We start from the raw sequence: 22,705 nt of genomic DNA on the forward strand, positions 1-22,705 counted from the left end.
CTCTTAAAGCTTCCTAAATGTTGGCAGAAGGAAAGTATGGGGTCAGAACAGAGCTATACCTGAGTAATGAGGTGTGGGATAAAAGGGAGTAGGACTGATGGCTATAGCAGGTGCCAGCAATGTGTCCTCCTTGGGGGAAGTTAACTTGCTATACTGGCTGACTGATACGTGAGACAGTTATGATAGAACACTTCTAACAAAGGTGGGAGCAATATCTGTGCACGTACCTGGGTGAAAACATAGGGGAGGAAGGGGGAGGAAGAATCTAAAGCCTGTACTCTTCCTCAAAATAAGGACTTGAACTTATGTTGATACAGACCACATTTCCTTGTCATGCCTAAGAGTTTTAACGCTATCCTGACCTTTCACTTGTACTGGCACATAAGGGATGTACTGATGAGCAGCAGGTCCAGCAGTGCTTCACCTCTGGTAGGTGTGTCCAATACCTGGATCAGGAAGTTATCCTCAGCGCACTCCTGGAGTCTCTTAGATTGCTTGTGGCTCAGTGTTGCTTTCCCAGCAGACAGACAGGTACCTTAAATCCCCCATAAGGATGAGAGCCTGAGAGTATGATACATCTTGTAGTCAGAGCGAGAGAGCCTGGTCAACAGGCTCTCTTTGATCAGGCAACCTTTAGTAGGTCCTGACTCCTGATGTCCTTTATTGGTCTGGTCCTTGTCTTAATGGATGACATCCATCCCAGGGCTCTGAGAGAGATGGCTGATGTGGTTGCCAAACTGCTCTCCATCATATTTGGAAAATCCTGGCTGTCCGGTGTAGTCCTCAGTGATTGGAAAAAAGGAAACATTACTCCCATTTTAAGAGAGAAAGGAAGGCCCAGGGAACTACAGGCTGGTGGGCCTCACCTCCATGCCTGGGAAGATCATGGAGCAGATCCTCCTAGAAGCTACGCTAAGGCACATACGAGACAAAAAGGTGACTCGATACAGCCAGCATGGCTTCACCAGATCTTGCCTGACCAATCTGGTGGCCTTCTATGATGGAGTGACGGCTTCAGGGCAATGGATGTCATCTAGCTGGACTTCTGCAAAGCCTTTGACAGGGTCCCTCACCACATCCTTATCTCTAAAGTGTAGAGGTGTGGATTTGAAGGATGGACTGTCTGGTGGATTAAGAACCAGTTGGCTGGACACAGCCAAAGGGTTGCGATCAATGATTCTGTGTCAGGGTGGAGGCCGGTCACGAGTGGTATCCCCCAAAGTTTGGTCTTGGGGATGGTGCTCTTCAACAACTTCATCAGTGACGCAGACGATGGCATCGAATGCACCCTCAGCAGGTTTGTGGATGACACCAAGCTGAGCGGTGCAGTCAATACACTGGAGGAAAGGGAAGCCATCTAGAGGGACCTGGACAGGCTGGAGAAGTTGGCCCGTGTTCACCCTGATGAGGTTCAACAAGTCCATGTGCAGGGTGCTGCTCTTGGGCAGGGCAATCCCAGGTGTTTATACAGACTGGGGAAGATCTCCTTGAGAGAAGCCCTGTGGAGAAGGACTTGGGGGTCCTGGTGGACGAGAAGCTGGACATGAACCAGCAGTCTGTGCCTGCAGCCTGGAAAGCCAACTATATCCTATTAAAAGAGGAGTGGCCAGCATGGAGAGGGAGGTGATAAAGACACATTCCTTTAAGCAATTCTGATTATTTAGCCAGATACATTTTCTGTGTTTTTGCTGTTCTTTTCAGGAGGAAAAGAAGAAAAAAAAGCACCACACAGGCTACACAGTGGAAAGTATTTTTTATTCCTGAATTTACACTATCACAGGAGATCAATGAAGAACCTGAGACTGATGGCTTTTAAAAGCACTTCCCACCTCAGCAGACTTTATATTAGTAAAACACAAAATATTTAAAAACAAACAAGCTAAAAGACCACTCTAAAAAACCCTGATTAAAGGATTAAGGATTAAAAAAAAACACCTAACGACTGAACGCGAATGAAAGTCAGACATTACAGCCAGTCTTTGAATGGAGGGCATTTGAGCAAGCAGTTATAAAACAAATAAATGTTTCTGGACAGCAACTACCAGGATCTATAATTATATATATAATAAGCAATTAAGTAGGCAAAATTAAATGCACTTAGAACAGATTTTTAAGTATATCAATATCCCCCTCTATCCTGAAAGAGCTGTGAAGTTCTCATACGGAACAACCACTGAGCCTCTTCCCAGCAGTTTTCAGGAGATAAGTATTGCTTCCCATAAGTACTAGTGCCTTGTTTTAAAAGTAAATGTGTAGCTCACACTACTCGTGAAAGCCTTCCAGACGTATCCTGCTTGGATCTTCTGGATGTCTCAGGACAATCCCACTTCGCAGCAGCAGCTCCACATAAGGTGGCCAAAATGATCCATCAACTGTTACATAGGGATCGTGTGGTGTGGATATTAATTGATTCAAGAGAATCTGGGGGACCAGAAGTAAAAATTTAGAACATGTAGCAGATATCAGTATTGGTAAAAGGAGAATTCTACTTCTAAACTTCTTACTGTTTATCAAAAATTCCTAAGGGATTTCAGACGGTGTAAGTGCCTAAGAAACATCAACGTGAAGGCAGCAGGAAATCCTGACAAAATGGAGAGATTTTTGGAAATGAGGCTGACAGGCCTGCAGTTTTCCAGGTATTCCTTCTTGCCCTTTAGGAAAACTGGCGTCACACTGGATTTCCTCCAGCCTTCAGGCAGCTCTTCCATTCTCCAAGACCTTCCAAAGATTACAGAGAGTGATTCTGCAATCCCTTCTGCCAGCTCCCCTCCCTGTGGGTGTATCCCACAGCGGCCCATGGATTTGTGTGTGCCAAGTTTGCATAGAAAATCTATGATCAGATCCTCCTTGGCCAAGGCAAAGTTTTCTGCCCAACTCACTCTCATCTTCAAGGTCTGGGATTCCTGGATGACAATCTTAGCAGTAAAGACTGAAGAGAAGAAGGCATTCAGTAACTCCACCTCCTCAATGTCCTCCATTACCAGAGCACCCACCTCATTCAGCAGCAGGCCCTAGGCTCCTTTTGCTGTTGATATACTTAAGCAAGCCAATGGACCAATCTTGAACGTGGAGAAGTGGTACTTGAATGTTAACCAACTCTCTCATGCAAATTCCTACAGCTACTTCTTGACTGTGCATGACAAGTGCCTTAAAACAATTCACCACCTCTGGATACTTCCTTACCCTCTGTTCCTTCCTTACCTAAATTAGTGACCTATTAATTTAGAGACATCAGATTCGGCATTCTTCTTGTGCTCCTGAAGACTGCGTTTATGCCCTCATAATACTGGCTCCATAGAATAAACACCCGCAGATTATTTAATTTTGCCTGTTCTATCATGCTTTCTTTATTCATCCTAGCTACTTTGGTATTCTACTCAGAGAGTAACAGAGAGCCCCCAGCCTTCCTACTTTTATTAAGTACAAAACATTCTGCCTGCCTCTTTCCTGCTGGTGAAAAATGCACAAGAAGTTTTCCCACCCACAGTACTATTAAAAAAAATGCTCTTTTTTTTTTAACGAACACTGCACAGAATTGCTCTGGTTGATGTATTTGGTACCCATCAGCTCTAATGCCGAGTATTTACTCCAATCACACTGCTGTAGATGAGTTGTTGCTTAGCCTTCTTTGGCATCTTATCTTCCTTGTCTTTATTGCTATTCACATACATTTGTATTGTAAACATCTTTCAGATTTTAAGCTAGTCTAATGAACTCTCAATCTGACAGTAATAATTCTTAAACTGTTTAAAGGGGGAAAAAAAAACACCTTTATTTATAAAAAAAATGAAAAATAAAGCTTACTAGTGAAATAAAAATATAATAAAGTCTTAGGTCTGCATGATGAATAAGTTTACAGCTTGCTGAGGTACTTTATGCTATTTTAATGAAGTACATGTTAATACACTCGCACTATGCAAATGTATACACCTGGCCTGTCAAAGTGGATCTATCAAAAACGTGCGCCCTCATTATTCAAAAAGCAAACATCGTTAGGAACACGCTGCCACTGTAACCCTGGGAATCCATTACAGTTCCACAACAATAATTCTGTTGTCTATTTGTCTTTTTAAGAAGCTGTTGTATCTAAGCAAATGGCTTGAAACTAGAACCAAGTTGCTCAACCGAAGAAAAAAAACCCACAACCGTAATCACCATAAAATAAAAATAAGGGACACTCACAGTTCAGGCCAAAATAGTTAAAAATAAGTCTGTATTTCTGGAACCAATACATCCTTCCAAATGGAAATCAGACACTATCTGCATGTGTTCTCATCTTAAGAAGGCTAATATTATCACACACAAAAAAAATATGAAGGGCAATTTGTTTTCCATTGGGAATACATCTATTTCAAATTCTTGGGTCTGTTTTCAGACTCTGCCTAATCTGACATTAATAGGCATGCTGAGATACTTCAGGCAAGTAAAACAATTTTGATGATGTAAGTAAAGATTCACTGTCTAGCCTTTAAACTGAAGTACAACAATGTCATAGTGACCGGATCACAGCATCTTAACACCAGAATGGTATTCATCACGTTTTCTCTCAAGAAAAAGAATCCATTTATTTTCTTTTCTGTGAGGTTTTACATGTAGCTGTTTATGACTGTCTGAGGTATAAGCATGGAGGACAAAAAGGAAATTACCTTTAAGACTAGAAGGAAAAATACTAGTGAAAAGATTTAATGCTCCTTCAGAATTATGCTTGACAACTCAGAACCTGAAGTTGTACTGTAATGAAAAATACGTACTAACAAATAGTAGCATAAAATCCATTAGAAATGTATGAATCGAGACTCACTGATCATCCTGTTAGTACATATTACTTAGTTCTCCTATAACTGATAGTCTGTCACTTTTCAGAAGTATTTGTATTTAAGCAGTACAAAACACAGCACGAAATGGAATCACGTGTCTGACATCTTTTCTTAACCAAAGCATGTTTTCCCTCAAATGAACCTCTAAGACTCATAAAACTTCTACAAAATAAACACTATAAAACTATAGAAATAAGGGGTAAATCATTTCTCCAGATTAAACTTAAGACTCGGTCATCTAGTCTCATGAAAACGGGGAGGTTTAATTTGATAGACATTAACATAGACATTAAACAGCCCTAAACATTTTACTTTTACGTTATCCAAGCAGTACGTTGTATTGTCATTTATCTTATGAATGGGCTGCAGTCCGATCTGAGTATTAGAAAATCCCCCAAATCTCTACATGATACCATCTTACCTCTAAAATTTCATGTATTTCTATCGCTTGTTCAGACAGCTCTTCGGAGTACCTCTGCAAACATAACCCACATTCAAATTAACAACAACAACAACAAAAAACACCCACAAAACAAAATATTCAGGAAATATAATTAATGACAGGGAAGATTAATCACACAATTGTTTGATGGCACAGTGCACAGCAGATGACGACGTGCTTTTGTTCAGTCACAAAACAAATATAAATTATTTAAATAATAATTTTTATATATAATTTATATTTTGTCAGTGCAATATCACGAACTTCAGTATTATAAATAATTACTTTAAAAGTCATTACACGTAATCTTTCATGACTGCAGCACAGCTACCTACTTTGAAATAAAACCAAAAATTAAACCATATTTCAGATGTATCACAACGCAAAATATTCTGTTAATACCAGCTGTTACAGAAACAGTATTTTGAATAGCAGATAAATGTTTACAATAAGCTGCAAATCTGGCACAGTTGAAGATTACAGTTCATGGTGTCTCAGTACTTTAGTATTTCTTCATGATTTCCAAATTAGAATTTATTTATTTTACCCCTTAAAAAAAAAAGACCAAGTTTAAGAGAGAGAATAATAAAATTCTCTGTAGAGCCATAAATTAGCAAATTAAAATAAACACAATGCCAATAAAGCTGCTTGTGCTGTTACGTATCTAACATGGTTCTTTTTTCTGTTTTCTCATTGTTCCCTATTCATACTGAACACCGAAACAGGAAACAATCCAGAACTGCTGGCTGCTTACAAAGCACTGTGCAGAACATTGTACAAACTCCGATTCTGGAACAGAGGAGTAAAAAGGTAATAACTCATGAAAGGCAAATTCTGGCTCCTCCTTCCTATCACATTTCTTAATGGAAAGCCAAAAAGGGGACGCACTGCTTGCTCCAAGGATATCACGCACAAATTATGATTGCGTGAGGGCTCAATAAAGCCTATTCTTTCGCCTTTATATTGATACTAGGCTAAGGAAATTGAACCCATAGTGAAAAGCTGCAAAAACTTCCAAGGGAGAATCGTGAAGATGCTTTGTAGCCTTGGCAGTTGTAAAAAATACTACAGATTAGTTGGTGGGTTTGATATTTATGTGTCAAACCTATGATTAATTTTTGACTTCAGAAATTAATAGAAATGATACTCAAATAATAAAATCTTAAAGGTATTAATGTAAAGATGTTTGCACTCTCCCGGAAGTAGAAAATGTATTTTCCGATTTTTATAATATACACTATGAGTATTGTTTTATAATATTATATTACTTACATACTTCAAGTGTTACAAATTTCAATAAGTATCTATAATTAATGTGTATAAAGTCACTTTGAAGCAGGATGATTAGCATCTATTTATTTAAACTGAAAGGTACCTTCTTCCTTTCATGAGACAGATTTGCACAGAGTATTCCTGCACATGACTATCCTTATCCAAAGAAAAGAAACGAGATTCCACCACCTGCCTGGGCAGCCCATTCCAATGCAGCACCACTCTTTTCAAGAAAGAAATTTTCCCCTGGTGCAACTCAAGGCAATCAGCTCTCATTCTACCACCGGTTACCTGGGAAAAGAGGATGACCTCCACAAAGCTACAACCTCCTTTCAGGTTATCATGAAGAGCGATTAATGTCTTCCGAGTCTCTTCCAGACTAAATAATCCTAGTTCCCTCATAAGACATGTTCCAGACCCTTCAGAGCTTCATTGCCCTTCTCTGTGCACACTCCAGACTCTCAATGACTCCCTTCTAGTGAGGGAATCAAGCTGATTAGAGATGTGAATAATGCCTTCTTTTGAATCCAGGTAGCATCAAATTCTATTGCTAATGCAGACAATTTGCATGTCTGACACATTAAGGAAAACCTCTTTCTCCAGCCTCCAGAGATGACTTTAATTGCTGATTATGGGGGACTAGCAGCTAAGAACCAAATGCGTTGAAAGATAGAAGACACAAATTCACAAGATTGACTGGAACATAACCCGTGTTTAACAGCTCAATAAATGTATTAAAAAAATTAAAAACTAAGATAAGATTTTGATTGGAAATTTATCAAAGTAAGTCTTACTCTTAAGTAAAAGCAAATAAAGGTATAAAGTGAGCTTCTGTGAGAAGGGAAAGTGCAGGATAATCCCAGAGACCTCGGGTGATGTGGTTTTCTATAAAATAAGGAAAACTTCAAGGAAAAGAGACAGCATACAGAAACTAGAATTTCTAACAGTATAACAAAGGCTGAGAAAATACAAGGAACTGACTTTTGCGCTGGGGTGGGAGATTCTAACATAAGTTGTTCCTCAGAATTCTGAAACACATTCGCTTCTTTGATTTGAAGTTAGCCGGAGATGACTATGAGGAACTTAATCCAACCTCGAAATTGGCCTTGCTGATAGAGCTGGACTGGAAGAACTCCAGAGATCACTTCCAGACCGGATTTTTATATGAATCACATGTAAGGTAGCAAATGAACGCTTGTGTCTAATTATATGAAATACATTTTTAAAGATACGACATCCATGGGGAGAAAAACAGACAACAGCTTAAAATTCGTCTGGGAAAGTAACTGGTATCTGAACAAACATCCTAAAAAAACCCCGCAAGATGAGTAAGAACCAGCAAAATGGGAGATGAGACATCAGGCTGAAACGAGGAAATATCTGATTGAAAGAAGGCTGTTAATTTAGTCATAGGATCATAGTCACTGAAGTTTGATTTTGTAACAGCGACAAGAAATGTAGGCTGTCCTGGTTTCAGCTGGGACAGAGTTCATGTTCCTCAGAGTCTGTTATGATGCCATGTTCCATATGTCTTGGCTTTAATGAGAAAAATAACGTTGATAACACACCAGTGTTTTAGTTGTTGCTGAGCAGTGCTGTACAGAGCTGAAGACATTTCAGTTTTTCAGCTTCTTGTACTGTCATGCCAGCGAAGGGGCCAGGGGGAGCACAAGTGATGAGAGAGGACAGAACCAGGACATCTGACCTGAACAGGCCAAAGGGATCTTCCATAACATGTGGCATCTCAAATGAACTGTAAAACTGGGGCAAGTCAGCCTGCTTGGGACAGACACTGCTCTAGGACTGGCTGGGCACTGGTTGGCAGGTGGTGAGCAATTGCACGGTATACATTTGTTTTATTTATATATATGCAAAATAAAATGATAATTGCTATTATAATTTTACTATACTATTATTTCTCTTTTCATTTTCTCTCTTTACTAGCTTTTATCTCATCCTATGCGTTATACTTTTTTCCCTCATTCTTCTCCAGATTCCACTGGGAGGGGGAAGTGAGCAAATGGCTGCATGGTGCAAAGCTGCCAGGTTAAACCACAACAGCAGGGTGACCAACATTTACTAATAGCAGGATTCTGGAAAGCACTGATTTAGAGAAGAATGGAAATATAGTACAGGCAGGTGTGGATGACTTCAGATGACTTCAGAGACAATCACTGCGCCTCAGAAGCTGCACCTGGCATTTCTATGTCCTAAATCTGTATAATGTAAATCCAAGATTTTTTATTATTATTATTATTTTTTTTTTTTTTCAGGAGAAACTCAATTCTCACCAGCTAGAAATAACGGAAAGAAAAAAAGACAAGAGTGTATTTTTTTGTTTTTGTGAAGAATATGAGCTAGTAATATTTTGTTTTTAATGTTGGTTTCTGCCAGATTCCAAAAAACCGATTAATCGGAAAGGAATCAAATACAGACAGTGAGTATTAGGATAAGCCAGGGAAATGGAAAGTTCCCTCACGAGAAACAAACAGAAAGCTTTGCTCTTTCAGTTTGCAAAACAAAGAAAAAGAAGGGGTAAGACTGCTGTCCATTAATATATCAGGAAAGGTAAATACAAGAAAGAAGGTGCTATTCTAAGAACAATGCTGGCATAAGAATACATGGATCTCTATTAAACATAGTAAATTTAAGACTGCAAATTAGGAGAGTTACTAACCAGAGTACTGAAATGTTTGAACAAACACCAGTAGGAAGAGCAGTAACTGAAAAGATTTAAGAACGACGCTCAATCAGGATAGTCTAGAAATTGTGTGGTGTGGTTGTCTGCGAGAACCGGGAACTAGATTCAAGAAATCTATTGCTGTATGTAAGCTAAGCATGTATGAACTCCAAATCAACCCCCACCTTATTTATAGCTTTTTTCTAATCAGTTTTTTTTTAAATAGTAATGGTAAGAGGTTTATTTTTACTGCAGACTTTGGATTTATTATGCAAAATACTCCCTGTCTGCCTATTTTCCCTAAACTTTAAGATAATTTTTGGCACAGTTTGCCTGAACAGAAACTGATGGCTAACATTCTAAACTATACCGTAATTATAAACACTTGTCCTTACTACTGTTCCAAAAGCATTGTTAGGCAATTAAAATTTGCTTTGCCAAGGAAAATATGAATCCACTTGCCTAATCCAGTAAAAAAAAAGAGAAGCAATTTGGAGTGAACCCCACATCATTTTCAAATTTGGCACAGCTTTTATGCGTCTTATTGGGTAAAGGCTACATGCATTAAAAAAAAATCAGTTGGAACAACCTTAAATAATACAAACCAAGTTGAAATACAGTGATTAAATATAAAGGATCAGCTGTAAGATTATAATTATATTTCAAAATGACCAAAGATTCTATTCCGGTGACTTTAACAAAATATTACATCTAATTAAATAAAAATGAAGCATTGCAAATGTAACAGTCAGGAAAACAAACACAAAACAAACCATCACAAAAAAATACAATAGGAACAACAGAAAAAACACACCAACTCAACACTTTACCTTCTTTTTAGCGTTTCCATTTCTCTCTGGAAGGGGAAAATGTTCTTCTAGGAACTCACCCAAAGTATTCAAGAGTTTTTTCTTATATTCCTTCAAATCCAACATTTGGTTATTCAGTTCTTGATATACTCTAGTAGCCAATAAAATAGTAAAAACATACCAACAGGATATCAAATTCAACATTCTTTTTTTCTCTCAATTAAAAAAAGGCACTTATTTTCTGTTGTTAAAAGATCGTCATCTCAGCATTTGATCTATTTTACAAAGCAAGCTGTATGTTCTTAAGTATTTGTTTGGCCATATACTTTTCTTGAAATGTAAGTTCTTCAATATGAAAAATTTGACATTACAGCAATACCTTTTTTCAGAATCTGTTACAACTTCTTTTTCCATTTCCTCTTCAATTTCTTTCAAAGTGTTCAGTACTTGCACCTGTTCATCATGCCACTGCTGTTCTCTTTGAAACATGAAAAATAGGATGCAGTACGATCAATAAATGCAATGCAGTTTTCCCTAACAACAATTCTTAAGTCCCAATTGCTGTATTACCTTTCCAGATCTTGTTTTAGCTTTTCATTCTTAGACTTAACTGCTGACAGCACCATTTCAAGTTCTTCCTTTACTTTCTGCAACTATAAAAAGTAAAAAGAAACCTGAAATTTACAAATAGCCAAGCCTCTTCTACTTGTTCTATGTCAGGCTTTATCTGTAGATCTGGATTCATATATCAGGTAAAGACTGCCAAAATTATCTGCAGTTTCTCAAGGAGGCTCTGGTGATACACTGTTTTAAAATCCAGCTGAAGCTGTTTGCAATTTTATTGTCCCAGACACTCAATAACGTATTGAAGCACTGTAAAACACCGTTAATTCTACTTGAAGCAGATTGTGGAGCATTCACATGTACTGTTCAGCTGGTGAAAACACTAAATGCACATACATCAAACGTATAACATTGAAAGATGCTGCAAAGAAAGGCTAATCATATACATTAATGACATGTATTATATACATGGGAGAGGACAGAGGAAGAAACAATTTAGCTACTGTAGCCAGGAGCTACATATCAATACATATCAAAGGACTGGGTCTTTCATTAATACATTATGTACTTAAAAGCAGTATTCCTATTAAGTTTAGGTCTTTTTAATATAAACCTACAATTTGAATGCATTTTGCCTCCTTTCAGACACACTACAAAAACTATTTTATATTTTGCTCAAGGAAACAAAACTTCTAAAAAACATTATACAGGTGCAAGTTTAACGTATTTGCACAATAAATGAAAAAAAGATTAGAACTCTCAGCAAAATAAGCCACAAAAGGTTGTAGCTAAAACACAATGTAGCAGTACAGTGAAATAAATTAATTATTTAGTTACAGTTAATTAAACAGCTCACTTATGATGGCTCTTAGAAGCTGATGGATTCTCTGCTGTCAGTGCTAGGAGGAAAAATCTAAAAGATATTTTTTAAACCACAGCAGTGTGCATATTCTTAGCTGCTGCTGCTTATCAGTGTCCAACCAACACTGCATGAAGCTACCACTCTGCATTCTTGATTTGCCCCTTCAAGTCTAGAAGAACTCAAGAAAGTTTTTGTAGATTATTTTCACAGGTATCTAGAGCTAAGAACACTGAGTCTCCTTTTAACATATTATGTTACATAATAAAGAGTATGAAATGCAATAAACAATAAAAAAGAACTTTTGCTTAAAAAATCATTCATTACAACTGGAAGATTTTAGTAATTATAATTCAGCGGAAGATAAGCATTAGAACAACCACAGTGACTGAAGAAATACACCGATTAGCTTAGAAAGTTCACAGCAGGAGAAGCTGTAGGGAAACATGGGAGCTGAACAGAATTTTTTGAAAGATTAAGCAGAAGGACAGAAGGTCATCCATTAACAGAAAAAGAGACTTACCTCTTCTTCTCCTAATAACAGCAGCACTTCAAGATTAGTAGAAACTACTGAAAAATAGAATGAATGGATTTTAATGTGTTTCAGTCACTTCCAAGTGAAAAAAAAAAGCACTGAGTTTTAGGGTTTTGTTTGTTTGTTTGTTTTTTGTTTTAATATACATGAACAAGTACAGGTACGTGATTCTGAAATGTGAAGCCTGTAGGTCAGGATAAGCAAGGCTGAGTCGTCAGTGGAAGAGCTTCCATCAACAAAGGAAATCAAATTTCTTCAGTCTCCAAATTCATTCTAAAACAGGCTCATCAAATGACTGAAGAACTATGAGAAGGTTTGCTATTACTCTAACTTTATTTTTATATGTAAGTTGAGTTTGTACACTGGTTTTTCCATTGTACACACAAGCTATTTTATTAGAACTTTATTATAACTTACTTGAAATGAATGTTTAGCCAAGTTTTCTACAGACCACGTGCCCATATTTTGCAAATATCTAAGTTACATAGAGATTGAAAATTTCTCAGAATTCCTCAGTCACAGATTAGTTGTTTGGGAGGGACCCCAGGAACTATTTAGTCTATTTATATACGTTTTCTTCTATTTCAGTTAGCCAAAATTACCCCTTGCCTGCACACTCAATAGCACTGAATCTGTTTTTTCCTTCTTTATCCTTTCAGATTAAGATTTCATAAGGTAAGATTTTATCAGTTTATACAGTCCAGGTCTCAGCCTCTCCTTGCACGTAAGATATTCCTAGCCCTTCATCAGTTCCATATCACTGTCAGTGGACTTGTTTCATTATGTCCAAGTTTCTCCTGTACTGGTGAGCCCAGAGAAGGGCCATAACACTCCAGATGCATTCTCCAGGTGCCTGACTATCGAATGATCACATTCTTTGATCTGCTGGTGATGCTCTTTCCAAGACAGACCAGGATGCTGCTATCCCAAAAAAAAGAAGTTGGTTTGGAGGATGTGGACTCTTTAAATAATAACCAGCAAATGCATTACACTTGGATACCTAAATGCTTCCCAACTGCTTGACCAGGACTGTGAAATCTACATAGAATATAATGGCTTGGTTTGGAAGGGACCTGAAATCCCATCCAGCTCCAATTCCCCTGCTGTGGGCATGTTGCATCCACTAGATCAGGCTGCCCAGGGCCCCATCCAACCTGGCCTTGAATGCCTCCAGGGATGGAGCATCCATAGCTTCTCCAGGTAGCCTATGCCAGTGCCTCACTGCCCTCTGACTAAAATCATTTCCTCCTGGTATCTTAATATATTTTAAAACTGTTTCCCCTTGTCATATCACTATCAGACCATGTGAAAAGTCACTCTCCCTTCTGTTGATAAGCTCCCTTGAAATACTGGAAGGTTACATTCTCATCTCTAAGCAGAACAAGCCCAGCTCCCTCAGCTTTCTTTAGTAGGAGAGATGCTCCAGCCCTCTGATTACCCTTGTGGCCTCCTCTGTATCCACTTCAACAATTTCACATCTTTCTTGAGCTGTGGGCCCTAGACCTGTATGCAGTACTGCAGGAGGGGCCTCACAAGAGCACAGCAGAGGGGGACAGTTCCCTCCCTCTCTCTGCCAGCCACCCCTTCTGTTGATGCAGCCCATAATACAGTTAGTCTTCCGGGCTGCAAGCACACACTGCTGTCTTGTATCAGGCTTTTCATCCACCAGAACCCTCAAGTCCCTGCCTGCCCGGCTGCTCTCAATGAGTTCTTCCAATGCCAATGGCATCCTGGCTTATATCAGGAATGGTGTGGTGAGCAGGACTAGGAAAGTCATTTTGCCCCTGTACTCAGCACTGGTGAGGCCTCACCTTGAGTACTGCGTTCAGTTTTGGGCACCTCTAAACAAAAAGCACATTGAGGTATTGGAGCAGGTCCAAAGAAGGGCAACAAGGCTTGTGAAGGGCCTGGAGAATATGCCCTGTGATGAGAGACTGAAGGAAGTGCGTTCATTCAGTGTGGGGAGGAGGCTGAAGGGAGAACTTATTGCTCTTTTCCAAGATCTGAAAGGTGACTGCAGAGAGAGCATTGTTGGTTTCTTCTCTCTGGTGACAGAACAAGGACAAACTTCTCTACTGAAAGGGTTGTTAAGCACTGAAATAGGCTCCCCAGGGAGGTGGTTGAGTTATAGTCTCTGGATGTGTTTAAAACCCATTTGGATGTGGTGCTCAGGGACATGATTTAGCAGAGGGTTGTAAGAGTTAGGGTAGCATGGCTAAGTTGTGGTTGGACTTTATGATCTTTAAGGTCTTTTCCAACCTGAGCAATTTTATCATTCTGTGATTCTTCTCCTAGTCTCCATCTGGAATTGCCCCAACCCAGGAGTGGCACCTTGCAAATGGTTAATAGTTAACTTTGCAAACTTGTCTCTTCAGATGGCATCCCTTCCATCTGTTATATCACATTTAAAGACCTTACAAAGTAAAGTACTATTCTTAGTGTTTACAAGAATAGATATATATAAGGAGACAAAATGACCAATAATGTCAACTTCCTAACAAAAATCCTCCGCAACAGCAGCACTTAAGGAAAAATGTTATTCTATTCAACCATGGGGTACTGTTTCCCTAAAACGCAAAACCCAGTCATTAATGGCTCGTGCATTTTCTGAATAAATGTTGTATTTAATAGCCTTACATGGACTTGAGTCAGTTCACAACGCCATTTTAATTTCAAGTAACTGCGGCAGTCTATGACTAAAAAAAAAAAAAAAAGCATATGAATCTTTCTATCAACTGAGAAAGTAAAGCTACTATAGCACACTTAAGTGTAAATATAATCAGAATGTTTTGCCCAAGCTTGTACAGCTTGAATTTCTAATCTTAAATAAAATTCAGTAAAATCTTTTCCATTTAAAAAAGCATGAAATATCTCTTACATGCAATACAATTATTTCATCAATTTTGCAAAGCACACTTTGAGAAAGTAATTTTATAGCTGTTTCAAATCTGCACAATTTATGTGCACTCTGATTGCTTTAATAACAATTGTCCAATGATATAAATAAACCAACAAAATTAATGAGCTCAAAACGCATCAAATTACATGTCAGGATGAAATCTCTTTTGCTTAGGAAATTACTATCTCTAAATCTTAGAATAAAATACGAGTGAAGCACTCACAAATCAAGCTCATGCTTTAGATCTATTGGAAGTAGCAGTCTGTGCTATCATTAGAGCACGAGCTCTTTAATAATATGAATATCACTAATTTAATAATATTTGATACAGTCAGGTAGAGAACTTAAAGGTATTTCTGCTATTCCTGTTTAGGTTCATTCTGGCAGTATTTTCAATTAAGTAATCAGTCCTCCAAAGCAAAGAATAGATACATCATGGTTTTGGTTGATGAGCTTTGGCTTTCTCCACAGAGACTCCTGTGATGCTATGTTTTGGATTTGTGGTGAAAACAGTGGTGATAAAATAACTAAATACTGATATGTTAAATCAGCACTTAACACCAAGTCAAAAATTTTTCAACTTCCCTGCCAGTCAGGAGGCTGGGACTATGCAAAAGGTGAAGCAGAACTGAAGTAGGACAGCCTATCCTTATCTCAACACTTTTACCTTTCTGATGCTCTCCCTCAGTACTGGAAAGCAACTTAGATGCTTACCAGTATTAAACCAAAAAGTAGAAAGAATCCACGAAAGACATGGAAGATGAAAGGAAGTAAAGAAGACCCTCCACTTTCCCACAATTGTAGCCCCATTCATATTCTTAGCAGTAGATTCTCCTTCCTTCTTCAGAGTTGTTGCCAAAAAAAACAAAGGTTTAACAGCAGAATGGCATTATATGTTTTACAATAAAAAAATGTATGAACAGTTTATACAAAACAAAATTTTTTTAATGATAGACCTTTTAATCTGGGAATAAGTATGAACAGTTGAGTGATGCAACTCAGCAAGCCAATAAAAAACAGGTTATGCATCAAGAATATACTGTTAAACAAATAGCCCAAAGTTGAACATAATGGTGTATTTTAGTAAAGAAACCAAACATCATCAGGTACTTTACCCAAATAAGTACTTCAAAAGTTTTCAATTTATTTCTTCCAGTCAGCAGCTTATTCACAAACAGCAACCAAGAACCAGCATCTCCCAAATTTTATTCAATGTCATACTTTTTGGTTGACACACTTCTTAGAAGCATTTGAGGCTTACCTCTCTGACTGACAGGCTTACAAAGCACACAAATTAAGAATTTATTCCAGTGAACACCAGCATCAATTTAGTAGAAATAAGAAGCATCTCTAATCTTTCCAGATCCTCTTACTTGACCATATACTAGGCTGCAAGTACGTGAGCCTTGAAAGAAGCTAGAAAAGTGACTATAATATTCATTTAAAAATGCATTCCAATTTGGTCAAAGAGAGTAGAGGAGATCACTATTTGCTGTTTGCACAGTGTTTCCAAATTGCATGGACTTTAAGACAAGCAGGACTACTCTGGCATTAAAATATTCAAAGAAGATGAGTCAGTGCATTTGAAGATTAACTAACAAAATTTACCAAGTGGAAAGGTACTAACAGGGACTGGACATGAGACACAAAAATGGATGCTATCAGAATTCTACTGATAGGCTGGTGTAAAGTCTTACAATTTTCTAAAATAGCAGAAATGCAGAAGAAACAATCACAGAAAGGAGAAACATGAAAAAAGGTGAAAGAATAATTAATGTTTCTGATTTTCCATTTAACCTATTGATGATAAGAACCATGCATTATTTTCCAGAATTGTAAGTTTATATCATAGTAAGGAACTGAAGTACTAAAAGAAAATAAAGTAACTGCTAGAAATTAAACATAAGTATTATGGGAGGAAGCTTTTCATTTGACTTTTAACTAGTTATATTACAATAATACAGTAAGACAGTCAACACATACACAGCCTAAGATGCTCAGATGAAGAGTGTTGTACAACTTTAAATGAGTAAGTCTTACAGGTAAGTAACCACTTACATTCAGGATTTCTTTTTTGCCACTGAAAACACTCTGCTCTTAAAGCCTGCATTTGTGTCAGTAACAAGGAAACCTGGATCAAAAGAAATTAAGTATCTTTTAGAGTGTGCTGAATTGTACAGGAACAAACTAAGAGTGGGACATAAACTATTAGATTTATGCAACAGAAACAAAAGACTGACTACTGCAAAAGACCATTTTATTCTTTAGAGGATTACAAAAAGCAATTGCAGAGGTCAAGAAACATTTTCAGTCATTTTAGGGGGCAGAAATCAGAAACACTCAAATTTGGAATGTTCCCCTTAACTGCCTCTGTAGCATCAGACAATTACAGCTGAAGACAAGCCACAAGAAACATCAGCATTTCACATCCTTGACTGCCTTTTGATATGCTACAGATACACGTTTACCACTAATGGACAGTCTGATGTGATGACTCAACAAAAGATTTTCTTTCAAGCTGTAGTCAAATATTCTGTCTACCAAATCTACATCTATGGTCTCAACACCATCAAAAAGCTTTAGATTACTCTTCTAGGTCACTGACAGCACTGACCATTTTTTCTTAAGTACTTCATTTATTTTACTATGGTCTGGAGAAAGAATCATCATTACGATTCCATCTCCTGAAATTGGAGACTGCACATATTTGAAGAAATAGACATACATAATACATGTTGTCAAATTAAAGCATAAGAAAGTAAACATACACTTAATTGCAGTATGCATTGCTCTCTTCAACAAAAGGGACTACAGACCATATTCAGCTTTTCATCAAAAAAAGAGAAAAAGAATCATCAGCTAAGATCTCACAATAAAAAAACTGACATCTTAAGCTTGGATTTTCACAACTTGTAACAATTTAGAAAATATCTTTGGAAATCTTTTAAAACATTAAACAGATCTGGAAAATTAAAATACCTTAAAAAAAAAAAAGAAATCTATCAAACAAGTGTTTTTTATTCTGTAGATTAGGTGGAGTCATCTCTCATAGCACGGGAACACTATTTTTGACAGTACCATCAGCCTGCTCTGCTACCTTTTAAACTTGATATAAAGGATCTGCAAAATGTTTTCATACATTGAGTATACAAGTAAATTAACACTGCCATTCAGAAACTGCAGACCAAGGTCTGTTCAAGAGACAAATACATACAGCAAATATATTCAAAAATGGATGTCTTTCTCATGCTGCTTCTATACATTCCTAGCAAAACATACTTCTCAATAAGCAAACAACTATACTGTAGACCAGAATCATCCTCAAACATGTGAGAGTAAAGCCAATAACTTCAGAGAGTAAGTGAAGATAATTTAGTTGTCTTCTTTTGGAAGGAAATATTCTGTTGATAGGGAATATTTTGAGGAGAATAAAAAAAAATAAAAGAATACTACCTTACCTTGGCATTTGATTCTGGCACTGGTTCTCCTGTTGTAAGTGTTAGCTTGCTCTGACACTGGGTAGAAAGCAAAAGACACACAATGTTTACTCATTCCTACCTTTTGGAGGAAAGAAATAAGATGTTTTAAAATTGCAGCAGTAACTGTTTACTGTAAGGAAAAAAAAAAAGTTTTGATTTGACTCTTATGGTGTCCCTCAGAATCTGACCCAGAACAGCAAATAAATATTTTGAAATCGTACTACAGAAAAAAAAGTAAAAATTCAAGCAATTGAAAAGTAAAAAATCAGCAGCTAACAAAAGATGTGTAATTTGAGAAAGATAGCAAGTTATAAGGGAAACATTAGCACAGGGAAAAATACTGAACAGATGATAATATGAAAAACTATGAAAACAAGACAGTTATGAACAAGGCTGAACAGGGAATCTGCTCTGAAGTTAATACATCCGGTGCTACTACTCTAACTTCCCAAGTAATCACTTCATAACACACAGTTTTTGTTTCAAATCATTTAGCAGGTCAATATACTACACAGTTGAGGAATAGGCTCACTTTTTAAGTGTGCGGCATATCAGTTCCCACTGACTGCAGTAAGATCAATACCAAGACAGAAATTCAGGCCACCACGGAGATCCAAGGCCTCAGCAAAAGTCACCTGCTAAACTTTCTTGTTTTCTGTGAGTCAGCAATGTATTCTACCTCATGTCTGGGCAGAGCTGAAACTACTAAGCAGCAGAATTAAAAAGTAGTTCTTTGAAATCCTTCTTATTCTGTTTTGAATATCAACATGATATCAATGATATCAACAGAGAAGCTAATTCAATGATTACAAGTTCTTTAGATTTTTTTGCAAAACATGCCTGTATCCAGAATGCAATGCCCTGGCATACAAGAATGCAAAACATTTTCCAATTAAATTCAAAATAATAAACATTCTATCTTCCTTCCTTATCTGAAAGCCCCAAAGAAAACCCAGACCCTCCAAAACCGTGCTAAGCAGTACTTCATTTGGTAACCTACTATGACATTTCAGAAGCCTAGAAACAGGATTTTCTGCTGCTTGTTGTTGGGTAAGACACACACTGTGCAAAATTCTACACAATATGAAAAAGGTTTACATGCAGAGCTAATAATACCCTATTGCTTTTTAAAATCTTTTCAGTACACTTCATAAACCACAGGTTACATGTGCTTCATTCTGCTTTAAGATGTAAAGTATACTATGTAGATTTCTGATCCTTTCAATGCACCGACCCTACAGTACAGAACAAGCTAAATAAGTGGTGCTTAAATACCAGGTAAAATAGAAGGTAGGCAATTAACACTCAAAATATCACAAAGAGCATGAGTTTTCATAAGTCTCAATAGAATTTTATAAAATGCTAACATTCCCTCACTAGGTTTGGCCTTAATTAAAAAGATAAATAAATATAACTTGATCTAAAGCCTTACTATTAGCATATTGGACTATCTGACAAAAGAGAAGCGTTTTAGGATTGAGGTTGCAACTGTCAGCTTGCATGAATATATGCTAGCACCCTAAGTACCTGAGGATAGCAACTTATGGCTGTCTTGCATAAGGCAAAAAAGAGGATCTCCATTTCAGTGTACTGGTAGTACCAGAACACAAATAACTATAATTTCGTTTTTTCCAAGTTTTAATGTATTCTCTCATTATACTTCATTTAAGATGTAAGTGAATCATAAAGTCTGACTCTGAAAGACACTCTTCATCCCCGCCAACATGCCTGCCTTTCCAAAGGTCTTCATTTTGTTGTTCTTGTCATTTCCTTGGTGGTGAAGGGAGACGAGCAAGAAATTCTGACTGAAGTTAACAAGAAATCTAGTCTAATATTCATGATTTGCATACCTTTTCCATCTCCTTCCAAATGTTCTCACATTCACACAAGAGTTCTTCCTTGGCCTCTATGGGGCAAACTGAGTCGTTCATGATTTCTGGTGATTTGTCAGCCTATTAACAAGCAAATTGTGAAGTTACCACACAGATAACAAAACCAAAAAGATTACTGAATCATTTCTGCTGCGTTAGGTCATGTCCATATTGCAGCAATCCCTTTGAATCCAAAAAGATTCTCAGTTAACTATTGTATACTTACAGGTAGGACCAAATCATTTGTTAACATCAGCTAAACATAACACTGTAGAAATATTTTCAAATAAGATACTAATATTTTCAATTGAATCATAAAGTGCAAAGTTTTCAAAAATGTTTTGGTTCATCTGGGCAACTTCTTTCCTGACAAGGAAACAACGTGAGGATAAATGCCAGTCCAGAAAACCATGGTTTTCTTCCATATGTCCACAGAGTTCCTCAGCAGTTATCTCTGCTGCCTTCCAATAAATGCACCAGGCTATTTCTCCTTACAACAGTTTTCACTTGTTCATCAAAAAGACTTTGAATTCAAATGTTGTGGGCACAACAAAAGAAGCTGAAAGATACGTAGGCAAGTAAATAACAGTGCAGTAGGATGCTCAGCAAAAAAAAAGTCATACGTCAAACTGGTCAAATTAAAAACGTTGAGAAACTGTTGGGCTAAATAGGCACACACAGGTTTTAAAATGTCATATTAAAGATCAGTCTATTGAGAGAAATATAAATGTCAACAGCACGTATAAGGAAAACCAGGAGGGCCAAAATATTACTCAGAGCGAGAGTCTGTTAAGGTAAAACAATGAACTGCAGCTTCCTAATTGTACCAGAGGTAGTAAATCTTTAAAGAAGAAATAAGTGTCTTTGTCATCTCAATGATGCACAAAAAAAGAGGCACCAGCTACCACTTCCAACTGTCAAGTAAGCCACAGCAGAGTGGCTAAGAAAAAAAACAAAATAATCAGCACTTTTCCTCAAATGCTGTTTTAACGAACTGAGAAGTACCAATACCTCTGCTTAGCCCTGCTGGCAAATTTGTTGCATAAATAATTAAAAACAGAACACTAAGAACACTGAGACTGTTCGCACTAAGATCTGATAAAAATCTAACAGCATGGCTTTTGTAAAGGAAAAATCATTATCTTCTTAAGAGTCTTGGAACACCTCCATAACATAAAAGAGAGCTAAAACACATCATTTACTAAGAATTGTGACAAGCCTCCAGCGAAGTCCCCCACAGAAGGCTAATAAAGAAGCTAAGCAGTCCTGAGAGGTGCCTGTTTTATTTTTTTTCCTTAGGCCAAAAACTGGCAAAGATACAAACAGAAATGAAAAAGCCTCAATGGAACATTTTCATCACTGCAAAGTGGCTCAGCAACAGAGTCAAGAGGTCCTGAAGGCTTAAAAATAAATAAATAAATACAATAAAGCAGAAAGGAAACCTGAAAGGGGCATCTGGGTGGGAAAAAACGCCCGATCTTCTCACATCTCCACTCAATAACAGCCTACCACTGTGAAAATGCAACATGAAATAGAGATCTCTAAATACCTAGCAAAATCCTGTCGGTATCCTGTAGGTATGGTAAAGGTTGGACTAGATGATCTTATCCTTTCCAACCTTGTGATTCTATGATAACCCGTTATTATTAACTGTTATTATTATGTTTTTAACGTTGTTAACCTTCAGCATTTTCATGACTAACTTTACACAATCAGAAGACGAACACATTTAAAGGAGAAACTACAGGCCGCAATACCAGAAGCCAGACTCATTCGTGGTCCCTTATCATTACTGTGTTAAGCACACGTATTAAAGTACTATCTTTTTCAGACGTCATTTTTTCCAGCTGGCAGTATTCCCTTTTCTCACAGGTTTCCATTTGTGCCCCACAGCTGAAAGCCGGGTACTGCTTCTGCTAGCGCAGTACTAACATTCGTCTCTCCATACGTAATTCCCTGCATCGCTTTAGATGCGCACTCCTAGGTAAAAACACACTCAGGAAGAAGAGTGCCAAGCTTCTCTTCGTCACATAAAAGCGAAGCTTTGTTTCACCCCATAGACAAGTTCTCCAAAGGTCAGACAGGAAGCAGCCCGCCCCCTCAGGGCAGCACGACGTCGAGCCGCCTCGCAGAGCGGGCCCGGGCTCAGCCCTCCTAGGCCCGTCTTTCCTCAAAGTCCCCCCCGCCCAACGGCCGCACCTCCAGCGGCTGAATCTCGCCAGCAAGACCAGGGCCTCCCCCAGGAGCATCTCCAAGGAGCCGCAGTCCCCAAGAACACCACCAGACAGACAGACAGACATACATACATACATACATACAGCCAGTCAGTCAGTCAGTCAGTCAGTCAGTCGCCCGCCCGCCCGCCCGCCTGTCCGTCCGTCCGTCCGTCCGCCCGCCCGTCCGTTACCGTGCGCCGCCCCAGCTCTCCTCAGCTCCTGCGCGCGCTCCGCTCTCATTGGCTGCACCCTGCGGCGCCAC

The 22,705-nt window shown here is 38.0% G+C and overlaps 1 protein-coding gene across 7 annotated transcripts; it reads right to left on the reverse strand.

Moving 5' to 3' along the window:
• Positions 1 to 1,735: 1,735 nt before the first annotated feature.
• On the reverse strand, positions 1,736 to 22,674 carry CENPK (centromere protein K). Of its 7 annotated transcripts, none has more exons than XM_072359315.1 (10): positions 22,635 to 22,674; positions 20,207 to 20,308; positions 18,336 to 18,392; positions 16,936 to 17,008; positions 11,967 to 12,013; positions 10,591 to 10,673; positions 10,400 to 10,498; positions 10,042 to 10,171; positions 5,239 to 5,292; positions 1,736 to 2,421 (listed from the first exon to the last, which is right to left on the reverse strand). In XM_072359315.1, the coding sequence occupies exons 2-10, from the start codon at positions 20,285 to 20,287 to the stop codon at positions 2,263 to 2,265; spliced, it is 783 nt and encodes a 260-aa protein (XP_072215416.1). In that variant the 5' UTR covers positions 20,288 to 20,308; positions 22,635 to 22,674; the 3' UTR covers positions 1,736 to 2,262. The 7 variants fall into 7 exon arrangements, with proteins under 7 accessions (XP_072215416.1, XP_072215413.1, XP_072215417.1 ...); XM_072359312.1 differs by lacking the exon at positions 22,635 to 22,674 and adding an exon at positions 22,427 to 22,632; XM_072359316.1 differs by lacking the exon at positions 22,635 to 22,674 and adding an exon at positions 21,670 to 22,632.
• Between the last annotated feature and the right edge of the window lie 31 nt (positions 22,675 to 22,705).

This window comes from Excalfactoria chinensis, chromosome Z, assembly GCF_039878825.1.
Source record: "Excalfactoria chinensis isolate bCotChi1 chromosome Z, bCotChi1.hap2, whole genome shotgun sequence".
NCBI classification, from domain to species: Eukaryota; Metazoa; Chordata; class Aves; order Galliformes; family Phasianidae; genus Excalfactoria; species Excalfactoria chinensis.